Source organism: Haliotis rubra, unplaced genomic scaffold (assembly GCF_003918875.1).
Source record: "Haliotis rubra isolate DU_JTF1 unplaced genomic scaffold, ASM391887v1 Scf78, whole genome shotgun sequence".
Taxonomy (NCBI): domain Eukaryota; kingdom Metazoa; phylum Mollusca; class Gastropoda; order Lepetellida; family Haliotidae; genus Haliotis; species Haliotis rubra.
Genome location: NW_025767501.1, coordinates 1,774,113 through 1,797,198, shown reverse-complemented (window position 1 = coordinate 1,797,198; position 23,086 = coordinate 1,774,113). Strand labels below are relative to the sequence as shown.

The window sequence follows — 23,086 nt, the reverse complement described above, 5'->3', positions numbered from 1 at the left end:
ATCTCCAAAGTAACATCTTCACTTATAACTACTGTTCATTAACATCTATCAGTCCTCTTCAATCACCACTACAACACAATTTAAGTAACAAGGCAAAGCTGAAGACTTTCAGCCCACAGAAACAGGGAATGACAGACAGATGGACTTACTTTCTCTTTCTTTCCGCTTTGCACGTTTCCTCCGTCTATCAATACATGCTACCTCCTGTTTGAGATTCATATAGATTTTGCGAATTTCTTGCATCTTGTCTATGAGGAACTCTATCCTCTTTTCTCCCTCCAAGTACTTGCCCTCCTCTGAAATATCAAGTAAACAGAAATAACAAAAGCTACTCAATTGCTCATAGGAGCCAAAGAGAGCCAAACACACACACACACACTTTGTGCAAACTAGTTTGTGAAACAATACTATGTTTGGCAAGAGAACTACAGAGATGCTGAATAAAACAGAAGGTACTGAAATATTACTGAGTAAAATAAACAACACGAAGGGACATGGCAACATGACTGGCATGGTCTAAAGGTCAGTATCCAGTATCATATCGAAGGCTACACATTGACTTTAAGTGTACCATTTACCTAGAACGAAAAGTGCTTGAATGCTTCCTCCCAATCCCATTTGTACACATTAGTTATGTTAACCTTTGTAAACAATGTAGTACAGCTCACCAATGTTGAAGTTGTATTTGGGAGGTCGGGGGGACCTGGTTTGAGCAGATTCTGGCATCTTCATAGGGGAGCTTGGTCCAGGAATGTGGACTGGACTTGGCTGTTTCACTGTGTTGGTTTCATCACTATCACTGCCTGCAACACACCGGAGGTAATACAGGAAAAATCCCTACACATATGGGCTTTGAACACTGCAGCTTTCACATCCAGGAAAGACAGACCATTGAAAACAGTGAAACATGAGTGTTCTGGAGATCTACACGATGTATTCCAGCAGATTCCATCAATGGGAGGTAACTCCTTGGTGGAGAGACCAAGCAGAGCAGACAGTCAACAAGTCATTTCAGTTCATTTCTATATTTTCATACTTTACAACCTCTACCTTTAATAGATTTAACATATAAATGTGTTTATGGCTTATATTTAATCAAGGCATCTCATATTGTCTGTGGCCAATAAAAACACCGTATCACATGTGTAACGACAACAAAACCTGCTCAGATGCAAGCAATATGCTAACAACGAGCACTGTGAGTATGGTAATATTGGCTTCCAATCCTGTTCAGATTCAGTAATATTTTTACCAGCTTAAACACCTAATCAAAGAACTAACTTTATGTCAAATAAGATTGTGAGAACATTGACAGAACCTGTGTAAAGGGTTACCCCATGATGGCCCAAATCATTGTGATATGCACAGTACCATTCCTATGTGATTACTGAGTGAGTTTAGTTTTACGCCGCTGTTAGCAATATTACAGCATTATCACAGCGGGGGACACCAGAAATGGGTTTCATACATTGTACCCATGTGGGTCATAGAACCCGAGTTCTCCGCATCATGAGCGAACGTTGAACCATAAGCTACCCCACCACCCCTATGTCATTACTAAGCTGCCCTGATCAATACATTCACATAAATCACATCCAATTACACTTTAGACATGAAAGAAGCAGTAGAATTCATTTCTAACAATTTTAAGTATAATTGATCTACCAATTAAGTTCAAATCAGAATTACTTTATAAACAATGACACTTACTTTGAACTGTCTTTATCTTCTTCTCTACTGCCTTTCCACCTTTACTAACACGCTTCTTCTTCTTGGATGGTGTAGTGTCTACAGACTCCCTTTTCCTCTTGCCAATGGCCACAGATGCTACTTCCACATCGTTACTACTTTCAGAAGTTGGCAGAGCACTGTTGTTTTCATTAACCTCTAAGGAGCTTGCACTGCACTCCCCAACTGATGGGGACTCACTACGGAGTTTAGCTGTCCGTTCTACAGGCACACTGTCTTTCATTTCAGCCCGAGCTTCATTTGTCCTGATCGGGGCTGCAGGTTCAGCCTCATTCAGCTCATGCTCTGGAGTGGTGGGTGGAGTATTGTCCAGCATAGTGTTCACATTTAACTCAGCAACAGGCTCAGCTTCTTTAGGTATATCGTTGACATTGGAGACAGTTTCAGCACTTGTACTTGGTTTTGGCAAGGAACACACAGGTTCAATTTTTAGAACTTTTGAGCAAGTGTCAACTGGACTTGGTGACCTTGATCGAGGACGTTTTTCTTTTTTCTCTTTACCACCACTCTCAGTTGGTTCAGTGTCACTAACTTTCACATCTTTAAGCTTTTTAGAATCTTTTTTAGCACACCTTTCCCCTTTCAGACCCTTCACTTTAGCACTTTCCTTTACAGATTCCTTTTTCACTTCTGTCTCTTTCTTTTCACTCTCCTTCCTACTTTCACTAACAACCTCCTTCGAATCAATCTCCTTCTTTCCATCTTCTTCCGAGATGACTTTCTTCTTGACTTTCTTCTTAACCTTCTTCTTCTCTGTTTCTTCACCTTCTTGGACATCAGGCTTGACCTCCTTGTCAATGGTCAGGAACCTCCTACCCAGGAGATCTGACTTCTTATCCCGCCTCAACACCAACTCTTCTGGTTCTTCAAATCCCTGGAAGTCATACAAATCCATTGCAGCCTTCATCCTGGCTTCCTGAGGTGTCATTACATGAGGTTCTGCAGGTTTGGTTTCCATCACAACCTGTTCAACAACTTTCTGTTTCTTTCCTTCTTTCACATCTTTCTTTTGTTTCCTTCCCCGTTCCTTCTTCTCTACTTCCTTCTCCTTCTTTGGCACTTCAGGTTCAATCTTCTTAATCTCAGGCATTGGCAAAGGTTCCTGTTTCTTTACCTCTGACACAATCTCTTTTGGTTCTTCAGGCAACTTTTTGAAAGCTTCATGAAGAACTGGCATTTGCAGCAAAGCTTCTGAAGCTTCGTACCGTGCCTCATCAGCAGCTGTGTCTGTTTTCCCATCTACACATTTTGTCACCAATTCCTTGAATGGTTTCTCAGCCACAAGTTCTGGAGCAGAATCCTTCTCCATAGCTTTCTCCTCAATTTCCTCTTTCTTCTCAGTTGGTGTTATTTTCTTGGGTTCCTCAATCACAACCGGATTTTCTTTAACCTCAATGACCTCAGAAACTTGCTCTACCTCCTCAGCCACAACCTTTGCAGGCTCTGGTTCCAAGGATGGACTGATCTGTTCCTCTCCATGTTCCATGTCTTCTTCCTCTGACTTCAACATTTCCTCTGTGCACTGTAACAACGATTCTTCCTCTGCTGTAACCAGATCAAGTTCTCCATCCCGACTAACATCAGTGTCCTTTTCCTCCAGACTTGTGTCATGCTCTTCCTCAGGAGGTTCCTCCTCAATGCTGGTGTCATGCTCAGACTCCTTCACATCAAATTCATCATTGTCTTTTTCCAATTTATGCTCCTCAACCACCACAACAATCTTTTGTTCTAGTTCATCACTGTCTGAGTCACTGCTTTCATCACTCGCTGAAACATTCAGGACATAAAATCATTACACTACAGTACATGGCTTCACATCTATAATATACAGCCCGTGGCCATATTATTACACACAATTGTAACGGCATTGATATCGTGTATAGCGTTTTTAAAATGCTGCTACTCAAAAACGACACCAGCGTATCGTCGTAATATTTTGTCACATGATCGACCATGAAGGCACGTGTCTGTCAAGTGACTCTAATTTTAATCTATTTTTCGTCTGCTACATATTCTGGCTATTTCCGGCAACAATGGGGAAATCAGCTGATTTGTCGTAGCCACTTAAGAAATTAATTGCAAACAAATTTCAAAGTGGCGAAAAATGTTCTAACATTGCAAGATTCCTCGAAGCAGCATATATTCGGTGGTAAAGCGGTTGAACTCTTTCAACACCAGTCAACCAGAGGCATTTACTGCCATGATACCGAGTTCCCAGAGACTCTGAGGTCATAGATGAAGCCTGTTTATAAAGGAAAATATCAGCTTGTAAAACTCTATTGCTACTACATATCATATACCATTTGAAAGGTCTAATCCTACTGTTTATAAATATGAAATTTATTTTTTATCATATTATTCAAATAATACAACTACAACATAAATAAGTTAATATTTAATGAAAATTGCAAGCTTACACATTTATAATGTCCAAATAAACTGTGATGGGGGCCAAAAATGAGGCGATTTTTTCCATTTGTAACATGTCATAATATCCCAATACCTTTTTCTTTTATGTTTTCATTTTTACGATTTCTCAATAATATGTATGGTCGTCTATTTCTCGATATCAGTGGCTTTCCGCTTGGTAGCGTGGTACAACAGCGGGAAATACCTCCGTTTTGGAAGCTTCGTATGAATAACGTGAGGCAATTCATTTGATGGCTGGTATCGTTCAAAAGCTCTGACCATCAACATTATCACTGTACCCTTGCCGAGAGTATTTTCGCAGTTGTAAGAAGCGATTTTATTGGATAAAGATTGGTTTCTAATGACCCTTTTCTGCCACAGTCTGCTATGAGGATCGTGATTGGTCAATATCAAGCACGTGACCTAAGGCAGCCAATCATATTACAGCAATGGATACCGTCCTCGTACACGAAAACTTTTAGATTCAGACGAAAGTTTTGGGTAAAATCATGCTGTTCTGAACGTGTTACGCAAAAAATCACCACCTATACGTATATTATGGAACTTAGTGGACGTATCGTGCTAGGTTATGACCTGTGACAAAAATACTTCATGCATATATTTTAGCATTAAACATCATGTACAAGCGCTAAGTTCAAGGCGACGAAAGCCGAGATGTCACTTGAATTACATTACACGATCGCACAAAAAAGATGGAAATAGTAAGTTGTAATGTACGTTTGACAACTTTTGTGAGTACTGTTATTGGTTTCATTCTTTAGTTTATTCAGTTTGTTTAATTATTATCTCGAAACATCATTACTTTGCTCTTTGACAACTTTGATGTGGACCCGTTGCCGAAGCATGCGTCCGAGAATTTATTTTTTCAGTAACATTGCGAAAAATAGTTTATAATTCTAATTCTGTCGATAATATATGGTCATTTGAAATGTAATAAGTGTTTTCAGACATTGTGAAAAGTGATAGATTTAATAAATGAATCATACGTTAGGTAGGTTCCTAAAATTAATATCATTTTGATGCGACTACTGCCTGGCTGGTTTACCGGCCTACGGTGTCTGGGGACTCGTGACGTTGTGGCGGTTTTCCGGCCTATGGTGTTGAATGGGTTAATCGATGTGGATCAGACGAGAATCCTGCCAGAACAGGACGTATGAGAAAACTGACTCGGGTCAAAAGACAACTTTTGAGGTTGGTCAGAGACAATAAAATTTCACCTTTGGGTGAAATAACTGAGAATTTGAACAACGATAGGGCTACACGTGTATCGGTGAGGGCTGTAAGGAGACGATTATATGAAAATTAATTTCATAGATGTGTTGTTAGAAAGAAAATCCGAATTCGTGACTATAATGTCAGAAATCGTTTGGTCGGGTAAGGGGGCAACGATATCGTACAGTGAACAATTACTGGAATCGAGTAATCTTCTCTGACGAGTGTAAAATTATCATTGGGGAAAACAATCATGTTTTTGTTTGGAGACAGCCCAGTGAGGAATACCTCCCGCAATGTCTTTGTTCGGGACGACAGCCACGCCTCAGTTTGATGGTGTGGGGTTGTATCACCTGGCATGGTGTTGGTACCATTTGTGTTGTTAATAGCAACATAAATGCTGGGAAATACACAGAAATCCTCGATGATATGCTTTGATATAGCCAGACATTTTCCAGGAAACTGGTACATCTTCCAAGATGACAACGCCCCTGTACATCGGGCCCGTGTCGTTCAGGATTACAAGCTACAAAATGAATGTCGGAATGTTGTGACGCAAATATTATTGAGAAATGTTGGCTCTACCTGAAGAATAGACTTCAGGGACGCCGAAGAAACACGAAGTGCGGGACATCTTTATTCATCGATTCCAAGGCGGATGTTGAAAATAATAAGGAACAAGGGACACATCACAAAATTTTGAGGTAAGACTGTTTATATTTAACGAGTTATGACACTTTGAACTCCCGTGTAAATTTGTAGTCAACAATCGGTCCGCCATGTTTGTACATAATAATATGGCCACACACTGTACAAACCACGGTTTCCAGTATCAGTACATCTGTATTGAGAGTTCGCTGTAATCTGTCTGTAAGCAAGTGTGGACCAAACATACAGTGATTTGTTCTGTGAGGAACATCATCTGGGCGAGATGAGCCTGACCACCCGATCCATCTACCAATGATCAACACAGGTTGGTGGGAACCTATTCTAACCATGAATCCCTACTGGGTTTAATGCAAAGATGTCAACCCTGAATCTAACCAAAGCAGAGTTGGTTTTGTTTTCCTTATTTTGTTTCACTTGCATTCAGAAAAACTTCGTCATCCATAACACGCAAAATACACAATTGAGACCCAAAACAACACACATTAAGCTTCCGAATGCTTTTATCGGTGTCGACTACAATAAATCACCACTGACTTATGAAACTGTATACCTTAAAAATATAATTCAGATTTTTTTCTAAAAAGAGCGGATTCTGTATTTGAAAATAGGAGCGACTTCGCCAAAATCGGAGTGGTTGGCATCTCGGTCAATGGTATTATCTTACAGAAAGATTATTAGAGATCTGCTTACCATGTGAAACTGTATCTGAGGTTTCTGTGATGCCAGAACTTCTTCGTGTAAGTCTCTTTGCTGAAACATCAATGACTTACTTTACAAGTCACCTTCAAGAGTCCATGTGGTAATTTTTTTAAAAGTTATGAAGCAAAACCACTGTTTCAACTCATACCATGAATACATGCCAAAGGAGTGACAAACAATGCAGTTTTGCTACAAGGACATACCACACAATAAATGACTGCAGCCTGTGAGTAATCATGTTCAAACCAGTCATTATAAATAGAGCCCCATGCCATCAGTGTACAATGAGAGACTATCAAACCAATTCATGTTGTCTGTATGTTGTTTTATGCCGCACTCAGCAATATTCCAGCTATGTGGCAGCAGTCTGTGAAAAATGGGGTCTGAACCAGAAAATTCAGTGGTCAACAGCATGAGCATCAATCTATGCAATTGGATACGATAACGTGTCAACCAACTCCGCGAGTCTAAGGACCTAATGACGCTAGCCGCCTCTATGTGTTGCTGAAGACCATTTCTAACCCAGATCTTTACAGTGTCAAACAAATTCATTGAGCCTGGACAAAACATGGTTAGTTACAGGTTGCTCTTGATACAGACTACTGAAGACAGAGTTGTGAAGCAAACACTATTCAAGTTAACAGGCATATCAAGATACATGTGAACAAATTCAGATGCTAAATTTCACAACAGCAAAAAAACAAAGTTGCCAACTACATGTCAAAAACACACACAGTAATCATACACTTGTCAACTTACGAGGCAGTCCCTCCATCACCTGTCCCTCCATACTGTTGGAGCGGGTGGGTCGGGTCTTGGAACTTTGGCCACTGCCAGGGGCTGGGGACTTGCTCTTGGGGGTAGGGGTACGGAACTCTGCACTAGTGCTGCCTCCAGGACTGGGGGTGCCGCTAGATGGAGGCCGGCCTCGCTTCTTCAGCAGATTGCTGACCTGTTGCTGTTGATTTTGTTGCTGCTGTTGCAGCTGCTGTGACAATGCAAGCATGCTCATTTTGGTGACTGTTATTTACTAAATGATTGATCCACAAACAATAACAAATGATGAATGATATTGTACTTTCTTTTTAGGAAATACACAAAGTTGTTCCTCCGACCTTGAGTCTTGGTTAACCAAACAAACAGAAGCACTTCAAGAACTTCAAGATTCTCTACATAAGATAACTGATTGTTTATCATCTGAATAAGAAAAGTTTTTTTGCCTCCTTATTGGCAATATTGTCAAATATCAGGTATTCATTCTAAAACATAGGTAATCTAAACGAGTAAAAAACAAAATTTGTGTGTAACACAACCAGAACCTTCTTTCATTTTTATATTAGGATTCAGTACCTTTGGAGATGGCGCTTTTGGTGACACAATTTTCTTCTGCGAGTGTTTTCCTGTATCTGGCCTGTTGACAACCGAGATAATTCTGTCTGCCTTCACCCATTCATCATACCTGGAAGGCAGTGAAATGGCAATCAAGATTATTTTGCCACTACAGAAATGTGATACATGTGACTTTTTGTATTAGTCCCAGCAAATGGCAGTTATATTGTTCTGGCTTGCTGATATACTATGCCACAGCGGCTACACTACACCATCTTGGGTTTTATCCCCCAGTGTAAAAACATGTGGCCTCTTTCAATATCTTTTGGTAGAAGTGGGAGATAAAGCTTTCTCTTTAAAGGAACAACAAGTGTTTGCCACTGATATGGCAATGTTGTCCCCCACCGCTAAAGAATGGAACATCTATATTTACTACTTTTTATTTTTTGGTCACATACAAGATGCCTGAAATTGTGTCTGCATAATCACCCAATGTAGGCTGTCGACATAATTGAAAACATTGGGTGCAACGTTTTATGAGATATCGCATTTAAATAAGTTTGAAAAAGTGGTAAAATTGTCGGGGTGACCTTGAAGATAAGGTCAAGGTCCCCCAAATCAACTGGTGTCTGCATAATCCCCCAATGTAGGCTGTCACCAAATTTGAAGACAAATCGTAGTGTCTGGGTAATCCCCAATGTGTCCGGGTAATCCCCCAATGTAGGCTGTCTTTAAATTTGAAGACATTGGGTACAACAGTTCATGAGGATATCGCGTTAACAAGAGTTTGAAAAGTGGTCAAAGTGTCGTGGTGACCTTGAAAATAAGGTCAAGGTCACCCAAATCGACTGGTGTCTGGGTAATCCCACAATGTAGGCTGTCACCAAATTTGAAGACATTGGGTACACTAGTTAATGAGATATCGCGTTAGCAAGAACTGGGACGTACGTACCAAACCAATCACATGTAATTTTCATGTCAATGATAAAGGCTACATAGTAGTGCAAACACCTGTAGACCTGAACAAAGAGGTTTAGTAGTGTTAACTATAGTACTTAACAAGAGACAAATAGTCAAGGTTGATACAATCATTTACATATCCAAAGACAAGGTTGTTAATATCTTCTTTACCTGTTGTTCCATCCTGCATAATGGACCAGGTAGGTCTTATGAGATCCATCTTTATTTGCTTCAACCACCTGCAAATTAAACAAACATTCAAAAAATAGTTTTGTGTTTGTTTACTTCCTGTTACTTCGAATATTGTTTTGCTTACATCACGACATATCAGCCCTGAGTTTGATGGAACACTTATACAGCCTTACAGACCTGAAGTCATTATCAATTTGAACATCTGACCATTATCAGTGGTAAAGAATACAGTAGTGCTGTTTATGAAAAAGAACAATGCATGGTAAAATTACAAATCAAAAGGTTTGCTGAAGCTCTCACTTCCTGGTCCTGCTCACCTTAGCTTCATAAACCTTCTGGTTCCGCCCCCGACCGTACCGGACCTTCAGTTTGGTACCAGTGGGGAACTCTTCCCGTGGCCGCAGTGTAATTTCTTCTTGTCCCTCCTCAACATCACTGTAAATCAGTATTTAATAAGGTAACTATGCTGTTGGTCATTATACTGTTATTCACATTGTTAAAATATTGCCATGATCATTAACCCATTTGCCACACCTAAGAGATTTGTTTCCTTGCTTATCAATATTCCTGAAAATGTTCAGCCACTTGATCATATCAGTTTAGCCTTCTATGCCAGATTCATTTACTTTCTTGCTTATGGGGGAGACTGATCATACTATTAATGGCACTCTCTTTAACTGTGTTTCCGTGAATTTGTGATTCAGTTTCTCTGTGACATAACATTGAGATGAATATATATTTTAGTTGTATATTTGTAACTAACACAACAGATTTAAGACATTTTGCAGCTATGGACATGAAAGAATATCAACAAAGAATATCATTATAAACCAAACAGAAATTGACCTAGCCATTTCAACATTCTTTATGCACTTACACATCAGAATCCTCTTCTTCCTGTGACTTCGATTTGATCTCTTCCTTTGGTTTGGGGCTTTCTTTGGATTCTTTTTTCTTGTCTTCCTTCTTCTCCTCCTTCTTTGATTCCTTTCTGTCCTCCTTCTTACTTTCCTTCTTGTCTTCCTTCTTAACCTTGGTGTTTCCATCCTCCTTCTTCACCTTCTTCTCTTCTTTTTTGTCCTCATTTTTCTTCTCTTCAACCTTCTTATCTTCGGCTTTTTTTTCCCCAATTCTTTTCTCATCAACCTTCTTTTCCTCAACTTTCATCTCCTCAACTTTCTTCTCATCGACCTTTTTCTCTTCAACCTTCTTCTCGTCAGCTACATCGTCAGTCTTCTCTTCAGATTCTTTCTTGGCCTCATCCCCTCTCCCTGACTTCCTCCTCGTGACCTGGGATACAATGCTTGCCATTATAAAGGATAAAAGAATCAATGATCAGAGGGTAAGTGCCATTTTTCACCATTTTAAACAGTGTACATGGATTGCAGTCCGTTTCTAACAACTGGGTTTGAAACTAGTCCACAGTTCTGCCAGTCATTACAATAACATTTCCATACATTCATAGCTTGTGCCGAAAGGTTTACTATCTTTTCAATAAATACTGGTGAAATGACGGACTAATGTCAATAAATGATTAAATGCTCTCTGCTCTTCTTCAAATCAAAAAGTTCAGTTCCGAGATGGTAATTTGACAATGATTAAAACCTTCTGTACAATGTCTGTTTTTGTAGAAGAGACTAGATCAAGGTCTAAACACAATGTCAGGGCAAGTTGAATATGCAACATCCTTCCTGTCTTCAAATCGAATCTAAGGCAATCGTTTCAAAATAATAGTAATACAACCTAACACATCAAAAATCAATTGTGTAAATCAGAATCCTCACCCTTTGCTTCTTCACTATTTTTTCTTCCTCCTCTCCTTTAGTTTCTTCTTCCTTGTCCTTATCCTCTTCTTTTTCTTTCTCTTTCCGTTTTGGTTTCTCCTTTTCCACCTTCACTTCTTCCTTCTGTCTATCCTTCTGACCTCTTGTTTCTCTATCAGACTTCATTTCTTCCTTTCTACTATCTGCCTTATCTTCCTGCTTATCTCTCCTAGACGACTTACGATCGTCTTCAGAAGCTTTCTTGTCATCCTTCTTTCCCTTGTGATCATCCTTCTCTTCCTTCTTGCTCTTAGCGTCCTCTTTCTCTTCTTTTTTACTTTTTGCTTCTTCTCGTTCTTCCTTTTTTGATTTTGCTTGCTGCGTGATTAAAAGAAGTAGGCATTAAATTTTCAAAATTGAGGCACCAGTATTGTTGATTATCTCATAAAGAGGTTGGGTTCTACAATATCAAAGGGCTTACTATAGTTAACTCCTATAGATACATGGAGATGATGTTTTATATACAGCTAAAGTAGCCATCTGTTTCAGTGAGGTAAAAGGGCGCTTATGGAAATATTCACAGTCTTACTAAGATAGATATAATAGACATTTCTGTTTTCTTTGACATCTTTGATATTCAAATACAACCAATATTGCTATATGATAAATGGACTATTATTATTATTATTTAAAGAAATTGAAACATTATCCTTTAGCATGTAAAAGATTTTTTAATGTTGGACACCAGACTCCAAATGCAAATACAGTCAGACCTCGTTAATACGAACACTTTGGTTTTTTAAAAAAACCGTTCGGATAGTGAAACGTTCGTACTGCTGAAACCACAGTATATCCACCGAGTTACTTCCCCTTGATACAACTACAACTTAAATAAAATTATTTTTGAATGAAAATGCTAGCTTACATTTATAACGTCCAGATAAACCACGAAAGAAGCAAAAACTATGGCGATTTTTTTTTCATTTGTGACATGTCATAACATGCCCGTGCCTTTTTCTTTTATATTTTCGTTTTTACGTCATCAGAAAATTATTATAAAAATATTTCTTAAATAATATGTATGGTCGCCTATTTCCCGATATCTGTGGCTTTCCGCTCGGTAACATGTCATAACAACAGAAAATACCTGCGTTTTGAAGCATCATTATGAATAACATGGGGGCCGAATCGTTTGATGTCGGGTTTCGTTCGAAAGCTCTGAACATCAACAACATCACTGAACCCTTGCCGAGAGTATTTTCACAGTTGTAAGAAGCGATTTTATTGGATACAAATTGGTTTCCAATGACGCTTTTTTACTACAGTCTGCTATAAGGGTCGTGATTGGTCAAAATCAGACACGTGACCTAAGGCAGCCAATCATATTACGGCAATGTAATTTACGGTATCCGTCCTCGTAAGCGAAAACTTTTAGATTTAGACGAAAGTTTTGGGTAAAATAATGCTATTTTGAACATATTAAGCAAGAAATCGCTACCTATACGTAAATTATGGAACTTATTGGACGTATCATGCTAGGTTATGACCTGTGACAAAAATGCTTCATGTATTTATTTTGTTGATTTTATTCATTAGTTTTTCAATTTATTTAATGAATTCCTCGAAACATCGTTACTTTGCTCTTTGACAATGTTATTGTGGACCCGCTGCCGAAGCATGTGTCCGAGTCGCTAAGTCGCTAAACAAACAACGTGTCACTTTGGGTGGACCAGTCAGCAGCGCGGTCAACTTCAATCGTTCGGATTAACGCAGCTGTTTACAACGTAATTAGTCCAATCCGTTCCGACTGACCAGCGTTCGGGAAGCGGAAACTGAATCATCGGATTAACGAGGTGTCAATTATATACAATATATAGGGAGATGATTTGGTGCCCAGTGAGTAGCGTTCGGAAGTCGGTGGATTCGGATTAACGAGGACCGGATTACCGCGGCCTGACTGTATATATGGTGAGTGTGGATGTCACCCTCTGTACATTAATATAAGTTGTTCACTGGTCTCAAGGGGGACATGGGCTGATGTACCCTCGATGTTTGTTTATGTTCCCTGAGCCCGATGGGCTAGGACAACATAAAGACACATTGATGGTACATCAACCCATGGGCCCCGAGAGACCGAACACCTCAATGGTAATTTTGAACTGTTTGAAGCACAGGTATCGGATTATAGTATGGAGTACCAGACGACAAGACAAGAAAAACAAATTTAGAGTTATCTCCCTTCCATCAATTTGCATTCGCAAAACATCGGTAGTTTCCGTACATCATACATGATTCAATGTTATTCGAGATAAAGAATTACTACTACGAAGTACCAAATGAGTTCGGCATTCCAAGCGGGGTACATTGAAAACAAGTGTAGAAGTAAACACAGCTCACATTCCCCCCGCTTCCCACTTTTGGACATGGAAATGACTGATATTGATATATATAATGTGACAAGGATCAGCAGCTCACAAGACTTTCTCCTTTACTCTACTAAACTTTATATACATGTTTGATAATAGTTTTGCCATGTACTGATTACAGTAATAATTTATGGAAACATTAATTTTTTTTGTTTTCCGTGGAAACCTGACATACAATTGAACTTGACTGTCTCATGTTGCACACAATGAAGTGGACGTAGATGAAGATTGTTATTTTTTAGCACATGGCATATCTGTGGGTCATGATTAACTTGTATATTAAGTTTGGTGAACCTAGCATGTATAATTTTCGATGATATGCTGTGGCCAGGTAACATCAAACACATTTTGCACCAAATCATGTTTCCATGGAAACAACAACAAAACAAATTCTGAAAAAACTTTAAGATAGCAAAAGGCACATCAATGGGTAATGATTAAAATGTGTGTGAAGTTTGGTGAACCTAGCATGTAAACTTTAAGAGATATGCTCCGGACAAACTTTCGGGACGGTAGGATGGACGGACGGACAGAATGAACGCTATATACCCCCGTTACTTCGTATCGGGGGTATAATAACAGAAGAGCGCTCAGCCAATCAGAAAACAACATTTGTGTGTGAGGTGTGAGGTCTGAGATATTGCATATTGTACCCCTGGAATAGTGGTTAAAACTTACAGAGATGCCTGCAGATCGCATTCCATGAAAAGTAATGGACATATTGTACTAAAACACCTGTAGTTATAATACAGGTAGCACCAAATGTAATAGTTCAAGATGTGAGTGAGTGAGTGAGTGCATGAGTGAGTGAGTGAGTTTAGTTTTATGCCTCACTCAGCAATATTTCAGCTATATGGCGGTGGTCTGTAAATAATCGAGTCTGGACCAATCAATCCAGAGATCAACAGCATGAGCATGGATCTATGCAATTGGGATGCGATGACGTGTGTCAACCAAGTCAGCGAACCTGACCACCCAATCCCGTTAGTTCCCTCTTACGACAAGCATGGGTTACTGAAGACCAATTCTAACCCGGATCTTCACGGGTAAGATATAATATGCACAGAAACCAGAACTTGAAAGATATATACCGATTATTACCGTCTATAAACCGACCCCATAGATAAGCCCCCAAACTTGACCCTTAAAATCTGTGTCAAAATGGTATGGTTCAGTAATCCTGGCAAACACAGACCACAGACAACTGGCAGTTACCAATAATATGTAATTTTTAAAGTAAATTTGATTCATATTTTATACTTATCCTGACTCATGATCTTTTGCTTAGCTCCCTTTCCCTTGCGAATGGTAGTGGAACACTTGAATCCCTTGTACTTCCCGAAGCGGACGTAAAAATACACTCACCCATGAGTTACCTCATGTGACCAGCCTTACTTGTCACTCTTTCCTGATTTTTCTGCCCATGCACCTGAATCTACTGTGAAATCCGAAGTGTTTCCAGCGGGGAGGTTGGGAGGGCTTCTCCTCATGAGTCAGGATAAGTATAAAATATCAATTTTACTTAAAAACTTACATATTTTTCCTTATCCTGACTCATGATCTTTTGCTTATAGAATCTTACGGATTGGTGGTGGGTCAAGCCACTTCCTGGATTCAACAGCTGTCCATAGATACGTCCTGTATACCCCCATGGGAACTGCGTAACAGCATTTCCTAGATCCTATTCTTCCAACTTCCGTTGTAACTCGGGGGTGGGGTGTCTTACTTCTCTCTCAGACAAGTGAATCTTGTAGATTTATGTGGCTTAAGATATACTAGTATCTTCTTTTCACTAGTTATCTATAACAACCCATAGATTATAAGATCTTTATCATAAATGAGTTGCGACCCCTTCACGTACAGGTAAGATCTTTACCCGTACAGGATCTTTAATCACTCATGCTAGCCTGTCTTAGGCTGTGCGCATGGACTTTCAAACTAATACTTTTCCTTAGTAAAAGTTATCAAAAAGTCAGCATGATAAAGGGTGAGATTTTCCAACTCAGCACCTTTGAGGAACCGTTAGTTGCTGTGCTATAACGAGAGGCCCAAATTGGTGAATGCCTGAGACATCTTCAGTGGCTATGTCTCGGAGGTAGTGGCTGGCAAACACTGTGTCCGACTTCCAAAAGCAGCCCTCCATAATTGTCGGTATAGAGCAATTTCCGTGCAGAGCTAGTGTTGAGGCCAGTGCTCTGACTTCGTGTGGGTTGGAAGCTCTAGGTTCTAGTCCTGCTGCTTTATAGGCTCTCAATATAACGGCTCTCATCCAGAACAATATGGTCGTTCTTGAGAAGTCTCTGTTGATAATGGGATGAAGGCACTTGAATTTTCGTCTCCTCATCTCAGTCTTTTGAAGATATATCTTCAGGGCTCTGACTGGGCACAAGGATAAGACCTCTATATCTTGTGGACCGAGGACTGTAGACAGCGCTGGTACGTGGAACTGTCTGTCTGGTTGACCAGGTAGCTGGTTCTTGGCAATAAAGTCCCATCTGAGTCCTAGATGAACTGCATTATGTTGCCCTCTGTCGAATGTGGTTCGACCATAGTCCAGCGCATGTATTTCCGATATGCGAGCTGCAGTGGCTAACGCTAGCAGGAACAGCTTCTTCTGTGTTAGCAGCTCGATTGTAATCTGATCTAGTGGTTCGTAGAGATCGCTGGTAAGATGACGCAGAATTACATTTAGATCCCAGGCTGGAGCTCTGAATTTCTTTTGCTGGTCCTCCAGCAGAGCAAGTAATTCTGGTACTTTTGTCAACTTGATGCCTGTTTTCATAGTAATCACTGTACTGATTGCAGCGAGGTATGTAGATAGTGTTGAACCCTTCAGATGTCTGGTCTGTCTAAGATGACACAGATATTCCACCACTTGAGGATGAGTGGCTATCATCAGTGTGAAGCCTTTCCGCCTTGCATAAGTCTCAAACCTAAGCCATTTGTCGTCGTATAGGTTGCAAGTCGATCTGCGTAACGCTAGCGTTACTGCTTTGGCTGCCCTGGCGGAGTATCCTCTTTTCTTCAAGCACGTTTTGATATGGTCCACACATGTAACTGGAACACTGTTGGGTTTCCGTGGACTTGCTTTGTGTGCAGATGTATTAGCAGGTTCAGCCAATCTGGTAACTTGATTACTGGGTTTCCAAGATCTTCTATTAGGTCTGGGAACCATGCTCTTGCTGGCCAATAGGGCGTGACCAAAGTCAGTTGTAGCGTCTGAGTCTGTTTGATCTTGAACAGTACTTTTGGCAGTAGTATCGGGGGTGGAAAAGCGTAGCCGTTTAATCCTTCCCACGACATGCTCCGTGCATCTGTTGCCCAGGCTTGAGGATCTGGAACTGGTGAGACAAACGTCTGTAGTTGTTTGTTGAACCTCGTGGTAAACAGGTCTATGCAAGGGGATCCTATCTCCCTTATGTTCCGAAACGCTTCTGGATGGAGCATCCATTCCGTAGGTGACGGGTGTAGTGGTCTTGAGAGAGTGTCTGCCAGTTCTTGGAGCCGGGTATGTGACACACCTTTATCCAGACTTTTGCTTCCTGCGTGATCTGGAACAACTGGAATGTGAGCTGCAACAGGCTTGGCGACCTTGTGGATCCTTGCTGGTTTATGGAGAACGCCACTGTAGAGTTGTCCGTGTGGATCATCAGCATCTTGTTCTTCAGCAAGCTCGACCATAGTTCTAAGGCGTTGATCACTGCTTTCATCTCTAGCAGATTGATGTGAAGCTGTTGTTCTGTTTTGGACCACTTTCCCGACGCCACTTGATCGTTGAGATGCACACCCCATCCTTGCATCGAGGCATCTGCGTAGGTGTGTGTCGAAGGCCAGCTCTTGTAAATAGGTCCCTTCGCAAACGTTCGACCTGTGTGTCCACCACAGTAGATACCTCTTGAAGTTTTCCGGCAGCAAGATAGGGTCTAGATGTTTTATCAGGAACCGTTGCAGCGGTCTTAGTTATAACCTTCCTGTGCGCGTCAAGTCCTGCGCCGAGGTTAGCAGGCCGAGTAGCACTTGCCATGTTCGTAGTGTTAACGGAGAGATGACTGCTTGTTGAATCATGGCTTATATCTTGACCCAATGATCTTCTGGGATCACAATTCAATCCTGTATTGTGATAATTCTTATTCCCAGCAATTGAAAATTTTGATTGATTCTAACTCCAATTTCCATCAGGTTCACTAGCCATCCTAGTTGCATGAGCAACTTAATTGTGAAGTTCATCCGCTCTCTGAGTTGATTGGCACTTTGAAGAACCTGCATGCCGTCCTCCAGATAACCGGCACTGCGTAGATCTCGACGTTGTAAATAGGTGCCGATAGGCTTGGTTATTCGTATGAATAATCATAGAGCCTACGATATTCCAAACGATAGGACATTTCATTGGAAGTGCTAACCTCTGATTGCAGTGATGATACATCATTCTTCCCCTTATATACGCAGGCGATCTGTGTTGACATCGAGAGTTGTCTATTTATAGCAAGGCTGGCTCCCGTGTAGTATCGCAGGGGACAGGTACTCATACCGACTTCTATCAGCGACAACTTCCAAAATAAACATCGTTTATCCTGCTGTCAAGGCTAGACATCTATTAGATTTCCATGATGATAACAGGCCGTAGTTGTATACTGTTTCCAAGGCTGCCGATGAAGTATTCCCCCGTACCACGGGTTTGTTTACTATGAGAAACATGCTGGGGCCTGCTCTGTCAGTGGGAGGCGTTGTCTGACGTGGACCAATCAGCTTCAAGCATGACGTCACCAGTGTTGTAGCCAGTTGGCCTCCATAAAATCTGTGAGTAAAAGCGCGCGTAATCCTACGCCGCTCATATAAGTCTCCTGACTAAGGGTTGCTCCCAGTGTAAATCTTGTTTAGTGATATGAATCACTTATTCCGAGCATGACGAAGGTGGCTGTCGAGACGTATGTCTGTATGGATCTAGTTGATAGGATATAATTCCTAATCCCCACGCTGAGTGACGAGTGTTAATACAATCATCTGTACGTCCGTTCAAGTATACTTGTAGGCGATGTTAACCTTAAGCCCTTTCCATAGGTAGCCTTAAGGTTCTCCAGTCTCTGTTGGGTTGGAGTGAGTGAGTGAACGACAATATCCGCAGGCCATCTGCTACCCGGTATAAGACCTCATCCGTTTCCATCATTGCTTCGTTTAATCAGCCGCATGGTAATAGAGTTGACGTCAACATCCTGCCTGTTGATGTAAGGGTTTGTTAACCCTAGGGTTCGCGAACCCTGTAGATGTCAACGTTGCTGTTATCTGCCTGTAGATCTGAGAGTTCTCGAACCTTGTAGATGTCTGTAGCTTTCTCAAAGCTGTGCATAGGTTAGAAGGTACCTTGGATATAGGTTCAATCGGAGGGATTGTGACGGAGTCGAAGTCATCGTTGAGCATCATATAAGTGTAGACTTCATCTTTATCTTAGAAGGAGACTCCAAGTTCAACCCGTTAGCAATCCATGCTGTAACTTCTGAGTCTGGGAAGACGAAATCTGTTTGCAAGTCTGAAGTCTCCTGATTATGAGAGCTATGTCTCGACGATTCATCCATCTGCGAACCTGTTTCCCTTCGCGAACCCTCATCCTGCCTTCGCGAACCTGTATCTGAGGATTCTTCCTATGTGAACGTCTATCTTGAGAGTGTTCTGTCCGCGAACCTCTATCTGTGGATACATCTCTTCGCAAACCTCTGTGAGGTGAGCTATCCCTTCGCGAACGTCTGGCTTGAGGTGAGTAGCTTCGCGAACATCTGTGTGAGATAAGAGATCTCGACCTAGAGCGGCTAGGTGTAGGAGCAGGATCCTTCGATGTTCGCGAAGGCTGAGGGTTGCGAACGTGGATTGTGCGTCATCTCTTCTATCCTCCAAGATGATAGAGTTGTCCGACTACGAAGCCCTTCGCGAAAGTGTATGTTCGTGAACGTAGCCTTGAGGTGTAGATCTGATAGAAGGCCTGGGGGTTTGCGCACGGTGTCGGTAGATGAGAGGCTTTTCCTAGCCTTCGATTCCCCCTGGAATCTACGTTCCATCATGGCCATCATCTGGTTGGTGAATTGTGTCATAAATTCCCCTGGGTCGAAGTTCTGCATAGGTTGACGCTGCTGCGGTGTAGATGAAGTGTTCGCAAATGCTGATGAGTTATGTGCCTCACCTTCACTCTGAGAAGTAAGAGGTAGTACGTCAACAGCTTTCCTGCCTTGACTGTAGTAGGGGACGATCTCGTAGTAGTAGAGGTCTACAGAGTCGCTGATCTCATAGTTACTTCAGGTAGAAGTAATGGGGGTTCGTCAAAAACGTCTAGTTTGTGAGGAGGTACAATCTCTTCGTTGAAGGACTTCTGGTGCGTAGATGACCTAGCACGCATAGATTTGCCCTCCGATCTGGTAACAGCTGACTTCTTCTGCGTTGTAGAAGAGGATGACGTCTTTTTCTTAGTCTGAGACTGAGTCGACTGAGATGTAGACGATCTCTTCCTGGTCCCCTTACCAGCAGACTGCCCCTGTAACGTACTAAACATAACACCAGTATTATGAACATCGGTCGTAGCAAGCAACATACGATTTGAAGGCTGATCTGCAGTTTTATCAATCGTGACTTGAGATGACTTTCTCACCCGATCCATGGCACGTCTATAATTATAAGACAATATTGATTAAATTGATAAATCAATATAAAAAGTACAGCGCAAGCTGAAGGAACATGGATTTATGCATGAAGGACATTGGGGTTGAGGATCAGCCACGGATAACCTGTGCCTGCAAACAATGCAAGATTTCATAAAATGTAAACAAAGTTACATAACAATGAAAACACAACTCAAATGTAATTAAATTATTCTTTTTTAAGTAGTTATAGTCAAATCCATATACATCGTAATTTTGAAGAATAGGACCTAAATATAAAAGGATATAATGCCGTATACGGGACTCCAGTGCTCGCCCAACCATCCGCTTGGGCGAAAAGGGAGAGAGTGACAAGTAAGGCACGTCACATGACTGGTTCGCTGGGGAAAGGGCAAAGGGAGGTAACTCGTGGGTGAGTGTATTTATGCGTCCGCTTCGGGAACTTCCAAGGGATTCAAGTGTTCCACTACCATTCGAAGAGGAAAGGGAGATAAGCAAAAATTCATGAGTCAGGATAAGGAAAAATTACCATTTTGTGTTAATTTGCTCTTCATATCATGATATAAGATCATGTTATCTAATCTATGGTTACTGTAACAACTCAATTATGTACAAAAATAAAATGCTCATGATAATAAAAAAACGAAAATGTTATAAGACTTGTGTGTAAATACTTGTATTGTTCAAATAAGAAGTGTCAAAAGAGGTTAAACTTAGAATGTTAATCCAAAGTAAATCGTATATGTACCAGTGACCTTCATATGGAATAAACACTTGAAGGCAAAACTGTAATTGACACTCATAAATTTCAAAAACAAAAAACTGGACAAATGAAATTTTTCAACTGACCTCTTCTTTCTCCTCCTTCTTCCTCCTGGCTTCTTCCTTCTTTTCTTTCTCCTTCTCCTTGGCCTCCTTGAGATCATCCCGCAGCATCCTACGTGGAGTTGTTCGCTCTTTGCGCACTGGTTCCACGTCTAACTCCTCCTTCTTGGTTGACACCTCATCTTTAGAGCCAGCATCCTCCTCCATATCCTTCCCATCTTCAGACTGACTCTCATCGGACTTGGACCTGCCCTTGTCACTGTCCTCCTGAATTTAGTTTACAGCATTAGTATTTATTTAAACTTAACAAAGTTACATATTATGGTCAACAACCTAACTCATACTCAACGTTCTGTTAATTGTCAATGCTTCAGTTCAAGTTTGCACCCAAAACAGGCCTTTTTCTCATCATTTTCAGATTTGATCTGATAACATATATTGTTAGCTGTGATTCATACACTGAAAGAATTTCAGTAAATCTTGGTTTCTGTCCACTGGCTTAAGCCAGCAAATTTTGTATCCTTCAAAGGAAACGATAATTTCTTTAAAAAGATCCATGTTGGTTTGGGCACAAAAAACATGGAAAAGAGTGCTCTTAACATTACATAACCATCTTGCACTCTATTTTCAACATTGTACAACAGGAGTACTAATTTGGTACAAACTTTGTTCAAGTGAGCTATATCATCTAAAAATGTGATCACACCAAATCAAATTTAGAAGAGAAGTGATTTAGTTTCACACACAATTGGAAATGAATGCTTGCCTGTAAGGAAAAGGCTGGTAGAAATTATCATGGGCTCTTCCTTTTCTTCTTATATTTGTATAAGGACGAGTAACCTTCAGCAGGGCTTGCAGAAGTGGGCTTGTTTGTTTAGGGAGTTAATTATTTCATATGTTGTTGAGATATAAGTCTTGGTTTCTTAAAGCTCACCTTATCACTTTCTTTGGATTTGACAGGTTTGGGGGACTTAGACTCTTTCTCTCTCCCCCTGAAGGCGAGAATGCTTCTTCCTGAACTGTGACGACTGCGACCAGGTCGGCTGATGGTCCCCATGGTACTGCCAAGCTTACGATAGAAGTCTTCAAATGCATGGAGGAACCTGTAACATAACATGGGATAGTGAGGCTGAACTGTTGTACACATCATAAGACTAACAGCAAAACGTACTACCACTGGCATATTTGAGCTGGATCCAAATGCTGCCACAAAAACCTCTTATTGCTTTCAGGATACCAATGCTGCCACAAACAACTTCTTATTGCTTTCAGGATACCAATGCTGCCACAAACAACTTCTTATTGCTTTCAGGGTACCAATGCTGCCACAAACAACTTCTTATTGCTTTCAGGGTACCAATGCTGCCACAAACAACTTCCATAAACTTCTTATTGCTTTCAGGATACCAATGCTGCCACAAACAACTTCCACAAACTTCTTATTGCTTTCAGGATACCAATGCTGCCACAAACAACTTCCACAAACTTCTTATTGCTTTCAGGGTACCAATGCTGCCACAAACAACTTCTTATTGCTTTCAGGATACCAATGCTGCCACAAACAACTTTTTATTGCTTTCAGGGTACCAATGCTGCCACAAACAACTTCTTATTGCTTTCAGGGTACCAATGCTGCCACAAACATCTTCTTACTGCTTTCAGGGTACCAATGCTGCCACAAACAACTTCTTATTGCTTTCAGGGTACCAATGCTGCCACAAACAACTTCTTATTGCTTTCAGGGTACCAATGCTGCCACAAACAACTTCTGCTTTCAGGGTACCAATGCTGCCACAAACAACTTCTTATTGCTTTCAGGATACCAATGCTGCCACAAACAACTTCTTATTGCTTTCAGGGTACCAATGCTGCCACAAACAACTTCTGCTTTCAGGGTACCAATGCTGCCACAAACAACTTCTTATTGCTTTCAGGGCTACCAATGCTGCCACAAACAACTTATTGCTTTCAGGGTACCAATGCTGCCACAAACAACTTATTGCTTTCAGGGTACCAATGCTGCCACACACAACAATTGCTTTCAGGGATACCAATGCTGCCACAAACAACTTCTGCTTTCAGGGTACCAATGCTGCCACAAACAACTTCTGCTTTCAGGGTACCAATGCTGCCACAAACAACTTCTGCTTTCAGGGTACCAATGCAATGCTTCAGGGTACCAATGCTGCCA

General features: G+C 41.0%; 1 protein-coding gene across 2 annotated transcripts in view; it reads right to left on the bottom strand.

The window, feature by feature from the left end:
* LOC124260880 (AT-rich interactive domain-containing protein 4A-like) overlaps positions 1-23,086 on the bottom strand; it is a 44,347-nt gene that overhangs the window by 9,840 nt on the left and 11,421 nt on the right. The window contains exons 13-24 of one of the 2 annotated variants that reach the window (XM_046695203.1): positions 21,830-21,998; positions 20,920-21,162; positions 11,025-11,381; positions 10,118-10,530; positions 9,558-9,675; positions 9,220-9,287; positions 8,110-8,218; positions 7,519-7,747; positions 6,751-6,810; positions 1,711-3,516; positions 669-803; positions 150-296 (exon numbers count right to left, since the gene is read on the bottom strand). In XM_046695203.1, coding sequence (XP_046551159.1) covers positions 150-296; positions 669-803; positions 1,711-3,516; positions 6,751-6,810; positions 7,519-7,747; positions 8,110-8,218; positions 9,220-9,287; positions 9,558-9,675; positions 10,118-10,530; positions 11,025-11,381; positions 20,920-21,162; positions 21,830-21,998 — 3,854 coding nt within the window. The remainder of the gene's footprint in view (positions 1-149; positions 297-668; positions 804-1,710; positions 3,517-6,750; positions 6,811-7,518; positions 7,748-8,109; positions 8,219-9,219; positions 9,288-9,557; positions 9,676-10,117; positions 10,531-11,024; positions 11,382-20,919; positions 21,163-21,829; positions 21,999-23,086) is intronic. The other variant, XM_046695204.1, reaches the window with a different exon arrangement.